This window comes from Pleurodeles waltl, chromosome 1_2, assembly GCF_031143425.1.
Source record: "Pleurodeles waltl isolate 20211129_DDA chromosome 1_2, aPleWal1.hap1.20221129, whole genome shotgun sequence".
NCBI lineage: Eukaryota > Metazoa > Chordata > Amphibia > Caudata > Salamandridae > Pleurodeles > Pleurodeles waltl.
In genome coordinates this window covers 701,897,738-701,912,765 of record NC_090437.1, presented here as the reverse complement: position 1 = coordinate 701,912,765, position 15,028 = coordinate 701,897,738, and the positions used below count along the sequence as shown (strand labels likewise).

The window sequence follows — 15,028 nt, the reverse complement described above, 5'->3', positions numbered from 1 at the left end:
GCTATTGGCTTGTTTGTTGCCCAAAAGTAGGGAAAACATAATTAATTGCGGTCCGTTACATACACAAGTAAAATATGTAGGTTAATGTGTATTGAACTTGGTCGCTAAAAGGTGTTTTTTGTAATGTGCTTCCGGGAAAATGGCTCCCAGAGAAATTACAAGCCAATTTCCTACCCTAATCATTCTTTGCAAAGTGGGTGGACAGTCGATTTTTCTAACACATGGCAAGACAAATATGTGTCTGTAGTTTGACAGAATATCTGTTTGTCACTTGATTTGTTTTGTTGATAATGGCAATTTCCAGTTTCACTTCTGGTAAATTAATTCTTGATGATGTTGATGGTATTAATGTGAGCAAGAGCCTTGACACCCTAGTTGGATTGATGTGCATTACAGATTTGAGAACAAGGAGATTATCTTGAAAAGGATGGTAGGAGCTTTGTGATTTCAGACTCCTGTACAGAAGTGTATTTGCAGAAAGGGCAGTGAGGCTGTGAGGATTCGTAGAGTTAGTGATGTAAATAAAGGGAATACACACCGAGGTGCCCCTAAAGTATACAGAAAATGTAAATAAAGGGATGCTGAGCGGATGCAGCTGTCCATTTTGTGGCTGATACGTACCCTGAGATGGTCAAAAGGATCTTTCAAAGAAGTTAAAGGTAATGCATAAGATGTGAAGTTGTAAGTTATTTGTAGATCCAAGACAGGACTTGTTTGCTTCTGAGATTCTTTGCCCTTATGCAGACATACTTTTTTAAAAATTATGTTTTTATTGTTTTTCTTAACTCACAGCATAGCCCCTTTCATTGTACTTTAACATTTTGATAAGACATAACACACGCCACAAGTCACTACTGTCTTGCTGGCCTTTGTTTCACTTGAGTGCTCTGTCCTTTCATGGCATCGTGCAGAATTTGCCACTGAACCAGTTGTTCGCCTTAGTATTTCTTCTGCATTTCTTAGAGTGTGTGAGCTTTTGTCACCAATAATTCAAGATCATCACGGAGATGAGAAAGGAGCCTTTTGGAAAAGGATGTCTGGATAAAGAACAATTTAAGTTGATTAGTTGCAAAATAAGTATTTACATCTCTTGCTGGCAGGATGTGCCTGGTCTCTCAGCAGACCAGGCTTAATATCAAGCGCAACTTTGATGAAGAAATAGATTAAGGCTTGGTCAGTCTAGGAGAGCTGTTGATAATTTGAGATCTCAGCTTTTAGTATTGGGGAGAAAAGCACATCGAGAGTATGACCATGGGAAAGCTTTGTTGTTTCTACAGTTGGATGAAACCTACATTGTCCCTAAGGCATAGTTGTTTGAATGGGCATTGGGTCACTTGCTCAGATCCGTTTAGTATGAAACCATGCTTTGAGAAATCAGGATGTTTTGTTCCAAGTTGAAGAGGTCACCAGTAGAATACGGTGTTAATATTTCAAGAGGGATTGTCCAACCAAGTAAACTCACAACAAACGTAGAGTGGTGGGTAATTTTTTTTATCAGCAAATATTCAAATTATTTGAATGGTGCACTTGTTATTCCTGTTCTGGGCATTGAGTTGTGGTAGATGAGAGCTTATCCTCCTCCCCTGCCTTCAGCTCTTTGTAGTGATTGTTGTAGTCTTGTTATGTTGTAATTTTCTCAGAGGTGCTGCAAAAAGACATGCTGGGAGGTGTCATTGAGTTAGCAGATGTGTAGTCTTCTGTGTTAAGGCTGTGGTTGACTACAGCAGTTTGACAACATACCTCGCATTGACTTTCCAACTTCCAATGGGTTTATTAAAAGTGGTACAAAATTCATCTTCCTCACTTTAATTCATTGTTGCTGCTGTCAGTTGAGAGCCTAGTGCTGCCAAAATGGTTTAGTGGGAGGAACACTAGCAGGTTGCAGTGGCGTAGGGTATAATTTTGTGTACAGAGAGTGCTTGCAAGCACATATCATGAGGGCTTTTTGGGTGCATATTTTTCAGGGCTTAGGTGGAGAAGGACCAAGAGACACTTGGTGAGTGGCACAGCATGAGTGGTGAGAAAGATTTGTGTTACATTACATTAGTATGCCAGTTAGTGGATTGTCAGATACCAAAGGCCAAGGAGAGAGAGATTCAGGGTACGATTGTAGAGGTCACACCCTAACAGTCAGGTCATTGGTGAACCTCTTCACAGTGCTTAATTTGAGGTCAGATATCATCAGGTGTATGTAGCTTCAAGCATTATGCATGTTTCATTCTACATGCCTATTGCTAGGAAAATGTAATTTGAACGCTCTGGAGGAGAATGCTAATTTAAAGCCATCTGCCCTTATGCTCTGACCGATAGTTCGGTAGGCATATTTGAGGACGAGTCCATGCAAGTGAGTAATTTATATACAATGGGAAATCTATTTTGTTCACGCTGTTGTAACCTTGATATGTTTATGCAGTCAGTATCCCTGGGTTTAGAAGGAGAACATCTGTCTTAAATTTCCTGCTCCCACGTATAGTCTGGGAACTGATAGAATGAAACTGTACATGGCATGACTGGGGGTAATCTTTGCTTGTGTGGCATCTAGAAAGGAGGAGTATAGGTTTTGTCATAAGTATTAGAAGTTTGCAGTTATATGGAGTTCTTCATTTTTGTATATGTCATTTTTATAACTTTTTTCTATTTTTGTGTCATTTTTGACAGTGTATATATTTAAATCTTATACTCGCGCTCTTTCTTTCACAGCTTAGTATGAGTATTTATCCAGCATATATGTAGTGTGAGAGGATGCTGGCTGGGGCAATAGAAAGGGAGTGAAGACAAGGAAGGATATTTTCAGAATGTGACTGCGTGTCGATAGGATGCTGACACGTGTGTTGCTCAGGAATGCATCGGTCGCCATACTGTTTCTTTTGTTGTTGAAGGAGGGTAACTTATTTGTGGTCTCGATACTCATGTAAAGTCCATCTCCTTTAATTATAGGTACACCGTGTACGGTACTGGTACAAGTGGAAGTACAGGCTCATAAATCTTAAGTCTGTTCACTGCTTACCATGAAAATCACCAGTGTGTATACATGCAACATATCATTAAGGCATAGAGATATATGGCACATTTCGTCTGCCGGTGAGAACTCAATGGGACCCCTTGATGACCGGTTTCATTGATGAGTGATTTTGCGGATCTGTCATCAAATTAAGGAAGTCATCTGCAAGACCAGAATAGTTGTATACAACAAGTGCTTTAGTCTAACAGCTCAGCTTTTAATTTAGTGGGCACCTTGATCCTATACTTGTGTTTTTTCGACTTTTGTTTTTTTTAATGATTTCGATTCTGGTTTCAATGACTAAAGGTGACTGGAGAATACTGAAATAAATTTAAATGGGTGTTATTCCCAGTTGATATGTAGTGAATACACGTGACCACCACGATAAGCCTCTGCTTATCTTTATGAAAATCTTGGACACAAACCGTTCCAAGATGGCTACCAGTGAGAGGGAGACAAGTATATAAGTCTGTTTCGAGCAGTCTATTCAGGTACCTCTAATTGGAAGTGAAGATGCTGACGGCAAGAACCAGACCAACCACACATATTATGCTTTGAAACTATTTATTGATTTTTTTGAAGCTCTTCACTTGATCTAGACTTGAGGAGAGCTTGTTTTGGAAAATGTGCATGCAGCCACATATGGTTTTGAAATGTGTTTAGCAGTTGCTGTTCCATATCTGTGGGGTTATAGCTTTTGGTGTTATCTACAGATGAGACGAGTAAGTGAATTTCTTACTTTTTTGTTTGAAAACATTAGTCTACACGTCACAAGTAATAATGAGCAATGTTATTTGCTTCTTTCATGGTCTCTTGCAACATTGGTTTGCTTTATCATGTGTCTTCTCTCTCATTATTTCGGAAAGCTTCACACAAACCCTCATTAATATCCTATGGTGAAGTATGAAAATGGATGTGGAACTTCTTATGTAAGCCATCAGAGTAAATTCTGAATACACTGACATACATTTAAATTAAGCATGAAAAGAAACCTTGACTTTTCTGCCATATCGACTTCTGCCTTATCAGTTCATTCTAACCTGGGAGAGATCATGTTTAGTTCAGTAGGCATATCTGAAATTTAACCCCTTACAACAAAGTAAAAATGAAATCAAGAATATTAGAAGTTTTGGCATTTTACATTGATCCAGGGTGTATCCCCTCAAGTGGAAAACACTGACTTCATCTCATGAATCTTCTTGTCTGTCCAAGTGAAGTCAGTTTGATATGCTTTCAGATTTTGACTGTCCTGCGAAATTTCAATTTATGTATCTCTTTCCACAGTTGTACATATAAAAAATTCCAGAACGAAGCAATCTGAACAAAAAGGGTACCTCCCACCCAGTGGGACACATTTAGCCTCTAATATTATCAGGTGCATGGTGTCACTGTATCACAGAGTGTGATACGACTGAAACCTATTTAGTGTGGAAGAATGACAACTCCTTATGATCCAAGCATAATGCTTTGTGATCGGTCCTTACTTGGACACGCAGTGAATGCAAGTATGCCAGATTCAGTGTGATGCTGCCCCTACACCTCGGACACAATTATTTTTTGGATTAGCTGCTATTATTTAATGAGATGCAAGTAGATGACATGGCTGTAATTTAGCTCTTATGAAAGGAATTCATTTGTAATCATGACTGTAAAAAAAAAAGTTAAAAAAATCTAAGGTGAAATCTTAAGGGGTACATGGCATCAGCAGCCAAGGGGAACACTTGAAATTATTTTCATGACGTCATCCGTATCTGGACCTACTTTGAGGAGGATCCAAGGGTCATTATCGCACATGTGTAAAGAGAGGGGTACACGCCTCCCAATACCTAAAGCCAAGCATTTGTTTTTTTAATATTCAAAAGGACTGAGGGCCACCATCTGGGTGCAATTGGTAAATTAAGTGATTGGATCGAAGTTTAAGGCTTGTTTTGATATCACTCCTCCTATATTCAAATCAGCGGCAACTGATAGTCAACTTTCAGATATGATCACTAGATCTTAGAATATCAAAGCTGCTACTCTTCGCTCATCAGCATGTGATCTCGGGGCTTGAAGGGCAACCGCTATCATTGACTCCTTTCTCATGCTTTGAGAGAGGCCAGCTCGGTGTATTTTGTTATTTCTGTTCATATCAAGGTGAACAGGCGCAACTTTTTTGGTGATGGGAAGACAGTTCCAAGCTTCAGTAGCTACCAAAGGGAAAAGAGATGCGTTACCTAAACTAGGCAGATGTAAGAGGGGTTTGAAGGTCAAGTAGTGGGTGCGAACTTGAATAATAAAATGCCATAACAGGATAATTAAATGCTCTCATATAATGGAGGGCAAACAGGTTGTTTCTGTTGGGATGGTAGTTGCATGTGTGATTCAATAAGTAGCCATTGCGTCCAGCAAGGAATCCTTTTTGTGGGCCGTTGAACATGTCCATGTTACTACCCTATGAGCATTTTTTTATTTGAAGAATATTCAGAACTTTTTAAACCTATGTAGTAAGTTTAGTTTAATGGGGCATCCAATTAGGAGAATAAGGCTGCTTGTCATTGTTAATCATCCCTTTCTAATGGAGAGTCCAGGACTTTTCACCAGCAGGTAATTGAAACGTAAACAAGTGACGTTTCAGCAGCCGGGGAGAAACAAACTGCCCCCCTGCCGTCTGTGCAAGACTGACGGCCTTCACTGACTATTGAAGAACTGTGATTAAAATGCGATTGCTGATATAATAAAACTGCAAATGAGAGGTTGGATTTTGAAAAGTGAAAGCTTAATGACCGGCAGCGCTACCCTGAGAGCTCTCCCGGTCACACTCCCCAACGCCAGCAAACGGAGCGGCACAAACACAGCCGCAAGCATAGGGACGAGGACCGGAAGAGAAGTGCTGTAGGTTACTAAAGGAAGGTGTCTCTACAGTAATCCATGTAGTCGCAGACTATCAAAGACCTGTGTTAAATTGTGACATGCAGTGTAACGAGATGGCAAATTGTGGGTCGCTGCGTGGAAGCTTTCACTGATGCTCCTGTCTGCCAGGTTGGCACAGCTTTAGAACACCACTAATCTGCGTGAATATTAAATGGGTAAACATGGCGTCCTTTAGTATTTGTTTGCATTGAGTCCTTCTGTTGTTTTAATAAGTGGCGCCTTATACAGTGCTTGTTATCTGTCTGCTTTGCAAACATGAGTTATTATTCGCACCGAGCGGATTTCCCTTAGTGGTGTCTCCTGGCAGTGTGCTTTGAAGTTTTGGTAACCATCAGAAATGTGCCTCCTGGTTATGGTGACTGATTTTCCTTTTTTTTTTTTTTTTTTAAAAATAGCTGCAGCATCATAGAATATTGATCAATAACCTATTCAGTGCAGACCTCTCTAGACAGTTACTTGAGATGTCTTTTTGCCCGCAGTAGAGAGCAAAGATTAGGCCATGAGGCATTGCCGCCTCCCTCATCTATTTGTTGCCCCTGATTCTTGATGCACTACTTTTTAGAGTTTCCAAGCACAGATGGAAAGTAATGAGTACACTAACAATCAGGGGCATGTGTATGAAACGGGAGTAATGGGGACCACGATCCACACGGTGTTTGCCACGTCACTCTCTGAACCATTGTCCGGCACCATATTGGGCGGTTAACCCAGAGAGGCTGCCAGGCGCACACACAGTAGCTGCGACTCTTTACAGCTATAATGGAAGAATTAGCACTAACATGGCGCCACCTGCTGTGCTGTTAAGCCTTACATACCTGGATTGTAGGTGAGGGCACCAATCCATAGATTGGACAGCATTTAAAGCAAAATATGACGAATGCTTCAGTCTACATGTGTTCACGAGGAGATAAGATCAGGACTATGTGCACCAAACCAGTGCATTAGACGGGTGTGCTTTGACATTTACGTGAACAAGGTTATTCTCTAGTATACCTATGTGACCAGCTGCCCGTGCTCAACTTAGACTTAAAGACGGTCCGTTGTGCAGCTGGGTATAGGTAGAGCTCTAACTAGACACCTTCTTGTTTATCGGCACCTCCACATGTGCTGATCTGAGAATTAGAGGCATGCCACTTGTAGAGACTTTAACCAGTAAGGAAAGTTGGCAGGTATGACTGTGAAAGCCTTTTGACAGTAGTATATGCTTGAAAGAATCAAAATAGATTTGATTTCCCACCCTCATCACAGACAGGAAGTACAATGTTATTCTGAGGTTTCCCAAGAGAACGTTGCCTTGAGAGTCTGTGATTTGTCGACTGTCCATCACAGCATCTCAAGGTGTACTGCCTCAAGGTGTAGTGCTGTGTTCATCACAATTTGAGTCATTTAAGCATGGCTATTTTGCAGAAATGTCATGGCAGATTTTCTAGTATAGGCTTATGTAGGCTTTGTTTTAGAAATGTAGAGTAGCTTTTCTAAAATGCATAGGAGAACTTGCACATTTACTCTTCATTCTCTTATTTCCTATTTTGATTTTGTGTGGCAAGTGTAAATGTTGTCTTTAGCAATGGTGGTGCTTCTACAGTGTTGATGCAGGCATGATTTACACTCCAAGCTTAGGATCTGCATAAGCACATGTTTTTGATTTCAGTGAGATTTCCCGGAAGAAAGATAAATACTTGCTTATTTAGGAAAAAAAAATTATCACTTTAGGAAAGAAACATTATCACTTTGTGTTGATCTCCTACATAGACAAACGTTTGATCTGGTCTTGATATATATTTTAATATATCTTTTTTTTGTACAGTTTGACGGAGTCCATGTAGTGAGTGGATCTCTTGACACCTCTATCAGAGTTTGGGACGTGGAGACGGGAAACTGCATTCACACTTTGACGGGTCACCAGTCGTTAACAAGCGGAATGGAACTCAAGGACAACATCCTTGTCTCGGGCAACGCCGATTCCACTGTCAAAATATGGGACATCAAAACGGGACAGTGTTTACAGACGTTACAAGGTAAATCACTGGCATATTATGCTTTTCTTCAAAAGAAAGTCCTGCTAGAGGAATTATTGACATTCAGGGACGGCAGATCAAGTGACTTGTGCCTTATGCTTTGTCAGAAGCTGGGACAACCTTTAGAGTACGCGTTAAGGATTCCCATTACTAAAGGGTTTTCATTGCGGCTGGGGCATTGATAGTTGCTGAATCCTGGAAGAGTAAGTCCCCGGGTTTTTTCTAGTTTTCTTTCTGGCTGCTGTATTCTGAACTATCTCTAGGTGGAATTTTTATTATTTTAGCAAATCGTTTTGGAGTGAATTAGTTTAATCAGATAGTTTGACCTAGAGAGAGGCATTGCCGTTAATATTAGAGGTACAGGCTGTCCACTGTGACGGGGTGGATCCATCAAATAAGGATTCTCAAAGGAGGCGTTGTAGATGACAGTAGAATGTGCTGACTACAGATCTTTCCTTGTTGTTAAGATATTTTAGTATCAGTGGTAACTTCTGGGCTTGTGCCTTCACCCTTCATGAATCTGTGATGGAATGCATTTAGATGTAGATGTTATTGCTGTTCTTGGTTTGAGGTACGGTAATTCCCTTTTGCTTCCTGTGAATTTCAGGGACTTTCTTTCCACCCCTGTGTGCTAAATAGGCAAGTTGTATGGACATGGTAATGCTTTCACTGTGGTGATGTGTGATTTAGAGTTGTGTGTTCTAAGTGTAGGATTTTTTTAATAGTTTGGGCCACTAATGATGTTTAGGAAGTTTGGAAACAAATATTGAAACGTAGTATAAACATGAGTTATCCAAACGGGTGTTGGAATAAGACCAAGGAAGAGTTATGGAGAGGCCCTGTGTGAGTGGCTAAGATGAGCCAGAGGGCAGGGACACAAACCTGTGGATGGAGAAGATCCACAACCCTGGGTAATTGTTATGAAAGAGTAGGATATTGCGGTTTACAGTGTGAAAGTTCACACTAGGCTAGTTCAGGCTACTCCATTGAGTAGCTCTTAAGCTACTGGTAGCTTTCTAGCTACTTGTAAGTAGCGGTCATGGGTGCAGCCAGCATACTGAGTTATAAGCTTTGGCCTGGTTGAATTAATGTATGCATGCTAGAATGGAAAAGCGAGTATTCAAGACACAAATGTGGGTATTTTCAGAACTCATAGGCTGATTGTAGGAAGTTGACTCTGTATATACTATTTCAAAGTAAAAAATAGTGTGAACAGAGTCCAAGGGTTCCCCTTAGAGGTAAGATAGTGGCAAAATTAGATAATTCTAATGCTCTATTTTGTGGTAGTGTGGTCGAGCAGTAGGCTTATCAGAGGGTAGTGTTAAGCATTTGTTGTACACGCACAGGCAATAAATGAGGAACACACACTCAAAGACTTACTCCAGGCCAATAGGTTTTTTTATATTGAAAAATATATTTTCTTAGTTTATTTTAAGAACCACAGGTTCAAGATTTGCAGTAAACACTTTAAATGCAAGGTACTTCACTTAGATACTTTAGGAACTTTGAAGAAAAGCAATATCATATACAGTCTTTGTAAAAATGGCAATGAGCTATTTTCAAAGTGGACACAGTACATAAATCAACAGTTCCTGGGGGAGGTGAGTAAAGGTTAGATCAGGAGGTAAGTAAAACATTTACAAGTCTGTTCTGGGGCATAGGCAGCCCACCGTTCGGGGTTCAAGGCAACCCCAAAGTTACCACACCAGCAGCTCAGGGCTGGTCAGGTGCAGAGGTCAAAGAGGTGCCCAAAACACATAGGCGCCTATGGAGAACAGGGGTGCTCTGGCTCCAGTCTGCCAGCAGGTAAGTACCTGCGTCCTCGGGGGGCAGACCAGGGTTTTTTTGTAGAGCACTGGGGGGGACACAAGTAGGCACACAAAACACACCCTCAGCGGCACAGAGGCAGCCGGGTGCAGTGTGCAAAGCAGGCGTCCCGTTTCAGGTAGGAAACAATGGAGGGACCTGAGGTTCACTCTAGCGGTGCAGGCAGGCACGGGGGGCTTCTCGGGATAGCCACCACCTGGGCAAGGCAGAGGTTCGCCCAGGGGTCATTCCTGCACTGAGGTTCAGTCCCTTCAGGTCCTGGGGGCTGCGGGTGCAGTGTTGGTTCCAGGCGTCGGGTCCCTTGTTACAGCAGTCGCGGTCAGGGGGAGCCTCTATATTCTCTCTGCAGGCGTCGCTGTGGGGGCTCAGGGGTTCGTCTCTGGTTACTCACAGGCTTGCAGTTGCCGGGGAGTCCTTCCTGAGGTGTTGGTTCTCTGAATCTCGAGCCCGGGGACATTGGGTGCAGAGTGTGAAGTCTCACGCTTCCGGCGGGAAACGTGCAGTCTTTGGAAGTTGCTTCTTTGTTGCAAAGAAGTAGCTGGTTTTGAACAGGGCCGCTGTTCACTGGAGTATCTTGGTCCTTTAGTCCAGGGCAGTCCTCTGAGGCTTCAGAGGTCGTTGGTCCCTGTTGGATGTGTCGCTGGCGCAGGTTTTCGAAGTTGGAGACAGGCCGGTAGGGCTGGGGCCAAAGCAGTTGTCGTCTTCCTCCTCCTCTGCAGGCTTGTAGGTCAGCAGTCCTCCTTGCTCTTTCAGGTTGCAGGAATCTAGTTTCCTAGGTTATGGGGAGTCCCTAAATACTGCATTTAGGGGTGTGTTTAGGTCTGGGAGGGCCCTAGCCAATGGCTACTGTCCTTGAGGGTGAATACACCCTCTTTGTGCCTCCTCCCTGTGGAGAGAGGGGCACATCCCTAATCCTATTGGGGAAATTCTCCAAACTCAAGATGGAGGATTTCTCAGGTCCAGACAGGACCTTAGGGGCTGTCCTGACTGGTGGGTGACTCCTCCTTGTTTTTCTCATTATCTCCTCCAGCCTTGCCGCCAAAAGTGGGGGCAGTGGCCGGAGGGGCGGGCATCTCCAGTAGCCGGGAGGCCCTGGGGCGCTGTAAGAAAAGGGGTGAGCCTTTGAGGCTCACCGCCAGGTGTTACAGTTCCTGCAGGGGGAGGTGAGAAGCACCTCCAGTACAGGCTTTGTTCCTGGCCACAGAGTGACAAAGGCACTCTCCCTGTGTGGCCAGCAACATGTCTGGTGTGTGGCAGGCTGGCAGAAATTGGTCAGCCTACACTAGAAGTCGAATTGGTATTCAGGGGGCATCTCTAAGATGCCCTCTGGGTGTATTTTACTATCAATTGCACACTGGCATCAGTGTGCATTTATTGTGCTGAGAAGTTTGATACCAAACTTCCCAGTTTTCAGTGTAGCCATTATGGAACTGTGGAGTTCGTGTTTGACAAACTCCCAGATCATATACTCTTATGGCTACCCTGCACTTACAATGTCTAAGGTTTTGCTTAGTGCACCCTGCCTTAGGGCTGTAAGGTCTGCTAGAGGGGTGACTTACCTATGCAACAGGCAGTGTGAGGTTGGCATGGCATTCTGAGGGGAGTGCCATGTCGACTTAGTCATTTTCTCCCCACCAGCACACACAAGCTGTGAGGCAGTGTGCATGTGCTGAGTGAGGGGTCCCCAGGGTGGCATAAGACATGCTGCAGCCCTTAGAGACCTTCCCTGGTATCAGGGCCCTTGGTACCAGGGGTACCAGTTACAAGGGACTTACCTGAGTGCCAGGGTTGTGCCAATTGTGGAGACAAAGGTACAGTTTAGGGAAAGAACACTGGTGCTGGGGCCTGGTTAGCAGAGTCCCAGCACACTTTCAATCAAAACTTAGCATCTGCAACTGCAAAAATGTTGGGGGTAACCATGCCAAGGAGGCATTTCCTTACACTGATAGTAAAAAAAAACAAATGAGTTTACAAAATATATTTCCAGCTGGTATTTGAGTGCTAAATCTTGCATTACTTGGGAGACTTCTCACTCATATTATTACTTTTGTGCCAGGGGCATTTTAGCTATGGCTGTTACTATTAATGTAGAGGCATTACACATTGACAAAGCCTTTGTTTATATTACTGCTGGCAACTGTGTTTGGTGCACTGAGGTAATCTCTAGTGCTAATCATACATTGGGTTGCTACTACTGTAACCCTGTCTGATGTGATCACTGTAGCGCTAATAATATTAGTAGCTTTGGTTGATTTTCATTGAACATAAATAGCTCTTATTACAGAAAGAGTTTGGAGACCTCTGGTTTAATAGTGCTGAAAACATTTCTTTCACTGGTCGCCTGTATGGAGCAAACCCTACCCTCTCAGATTCTGAGAAATACAGTTTCAGTATCATAGCCAGGTATCAAACTGGCCATAGTGGATCAGAACGGCTGAGTGTGTCAAAATACCCAATAGAATTCATTAGAAAATCAGACGTTAATAAAAAAAAACACAAGGCCTAAACATGCCACACCCAAAATGATGATGGTGAACAATGTGAAATAATTAATATCTCGTATAAATCAGTTGTGTAGTTGGTCATTATACATAATCCCAGCTGAAATAAATAAAACTACAGGATACAATTTAAGATTGCTTGAAAACACATAATACTCATCTCTAAAAATATTTAGGATTCAAACTTAAATTCCAATCTGGACTATAGGTCCCGAGCAATAGCTTACCTCGAAAATATCTAAATGTTGCATGCAGTGCATTGGGAATGTTTGTTCACCCTGGAAGTAGTGGGTTATAATGCTAACCATGTCAACTCTTGTGATTTTTCCTAGGACCCAACAAGCATCAGAGTGCTGTGACCTGTTTACAGTTTAACAAGAACTTTGTAATCACCAGCTCAGATGATGGAACTGTGAAACTGTGGGACTTAAAAACTGGTGAATTTATCAGAAATCTTGTCACCTTAGAAAGTGGGGGTAGCGGAGGAGTGGTGTGGCGGATAAGAGCTTCTAACACAAAGTTGGTGTGTGCTGTGGGAAGCCGAAATGGGACTGAGGAGACTAAGCTGCTTGTGCTGGACTTCGATGTTGATATGAAGTGAATGACAGACCGAGGATGTTGTCCAAGTGCGTGGACTGTGTCACGCCTCAATCCAGCCCCTCTTCCTCTCCCGCCATGAAAATCCCTTGGCCATGGTGATGCAGGCTGTATGTTGGCTTGGGACAACAGACCTTGAGACCTACAGACTGCAAATGAGAAGACACAGATGACAAGCTCTAACTGACACGGGAAGCACTTGCAGTCTCATCCTTTGGAAAGGCTTCCTTTCCAACTCGGGAAGGAGGGCGTAGCCTTTACCAAAAAAAATGGGACTCTTGAAATCAAACCAGGTGCAATTATTACTTAATTTTCCTCAAAGTGGCCATTAAGCAGCACAGCCTGTTTCATCGTCTTTGCAGTTATTACTATACTATCGCTCCACAACAAAGAGATGTAGCAACTGCTAATTGATTTTTTTTAAACAGTACCGCCAATACCCAATCTGGAAAAGCTAGAACCTTTACTGTGAAATGGTCTTTGTACAGTTTATCCACAGGGAAAGTTTTTTTTTATTTCTTTATTTTTTGCCAACCATTGCCAATGTCACTCGATCACAGTATTAAGCCTTTGTTAATCCATTTACTGTTGCTTCCATCGACACTCTTCAGTGTGTTACTCTGAGGTGGCAAGCTGTCCTGAGTTCTCAGATGGATTTAAATCTTGATGCCGGTGCTAGAAGTAGGTCTTCAAAAACGGGATTGTTGTCCCACCCGCTGTACTGTATTCCCAGTGGCCAAACATATTTATGCTGCTAAATGAAAGAGAAAAAAAGCAATTTTTTTGTTTTTACTGCTGTGACGTTTTAGTCCCAGACTGAATTCCAAATTTACTCTAGTTTGGTACCGGAAAAATAAAATAAAAGACTTTTGCCACTGAAACTTAAACTTACTGTGCCTCTAAGAGGCTTGATAGTGGGAAAGTTTCAGACGATTAGAGAGACGTTTGCCTGCAAGTAAAGAAGGGAGAGCGTAAAGCTTTTTTTCTCGCTTGTGGGCAAAATGTAAAAACATTCCTTAGAACGAAGCCTTGGCGGCCTGTTCTGTGGAGGGATTTTTTTTTCTTTGTGAGGGCTGTGGTGAATGGAATGAACATTTAAAATAAACCTGAAAACATTCTGAAAAAATTACAGAAATGCAAAACAAAGGAAAATTACGTTGCTGGTCAGTCTTAGTATCCTACAGTATTCAGGGCACAGAGGGCATCTGTTACAATGTTGTTGCTGCAGCGAGCTGGCGCATTGGAGGCCCAGTGAGCGCAGAGACGAACATGAAAAAAGGAAATGGCAACACATTACCTGGTTACATCCTTGTTCTCCAAGAGCCACAACTCAAGCTGAACTGTGAAAGTGGTTTAACACTGTATCCTAGGCAGTCTTTTGTTTATTTCTTTATTCCTCCTTTTAAAAAAATTAATTTATAGTCTGATTTTGAAACAATCAGATTCCATTTTGGTTAATTTTACAGTTATGTTACAAGCTGGCATGATGGAGGAACGCATTGTTAAAGGGATTGTGTCTATGGTTTGATTCATTTAGAAATTTTATTTTCTTATAACTTAAGTGCAATAAAATGTGTTTTTTTTCATGTTAGCATGTCTTTTTCCTTTGTTTCTGGTAACAAGTCTGCTATGATGGTATTAACCTTACACAAAGAAAGAAATCTTGATGTTCTGACCCATGGACAAATATTACACCTGATCCACCTTCGCCTTTCACACACTACACTCTAGAAAGGCTTATGAGCTTGTCGTGGCCTTCATGATTTTGTTAATGAGCCTGCCTTGTAGTTTGAAAGACCATGCAGAGCTCGTCCCCACATGGGTCCCGTTACGCGTCCGTAATTGAAATCCACGCTGTGCTATGCTGCCCTGGGCCCAGGCGGGCTGAATCAATACCACCAGCATGGTTTTGAAACCACCTGGTGCGTCTTAAGTGGATGCTGTGCAAGCAGTGCTCTAGGCAAGAGGTACAACTTTCCTAGAGTGCAAGAAGCAGTACACTGATAATAGTAGTCTAATCATGCGACCATAGCTTCAGGCTGGATAAGGTAGCCTCCTCTTTGTATGGTTGAACTTTGAGGTTGGTAACATGTTTTCCCCTTCCTCGCAGACCTCTTTTAGGGTGTACTTTGTCCAATACTCTTCTGGTCCGTTCCGACCCCAGTGACTTG

The 15,028-nt window shown here is 42.4% G+C and overlaps 1 protein-coding gene across 4 annotated transcripts in view; it reads left to right on the top strand.

Annotated features, from left to right (window-relative positions):
• Positions 1–14,448, top strand: part of FBXW7 (F-box and WD repeat domain containing 7) — a 547,043-nt gene extending 532,595 nt beyond the window's left edge. For all 4 annotated transcript variants that reach the window (XM_069242654.1, XM_069242653.1, XM_069242660.1 and 1 more), the window contains 2 exons: positions 7,722–7,932; positions 12,593–14,448. In XM_069242654.1, the coding sequence (XP_069098755.1) occupies positions 7,722–7,932; positions 12,593–12,861 (480 nt within the window). In that variant the 3' untranslated portion in view covers positions 12,862–14,448. The remainder of the gene's footprint in view (positions 1–7,721; positions 7,933–12,592) is intronic.
• The last annotated feature ends 580 nt before the right edge of the window (positions 14,449–15,028 follow it).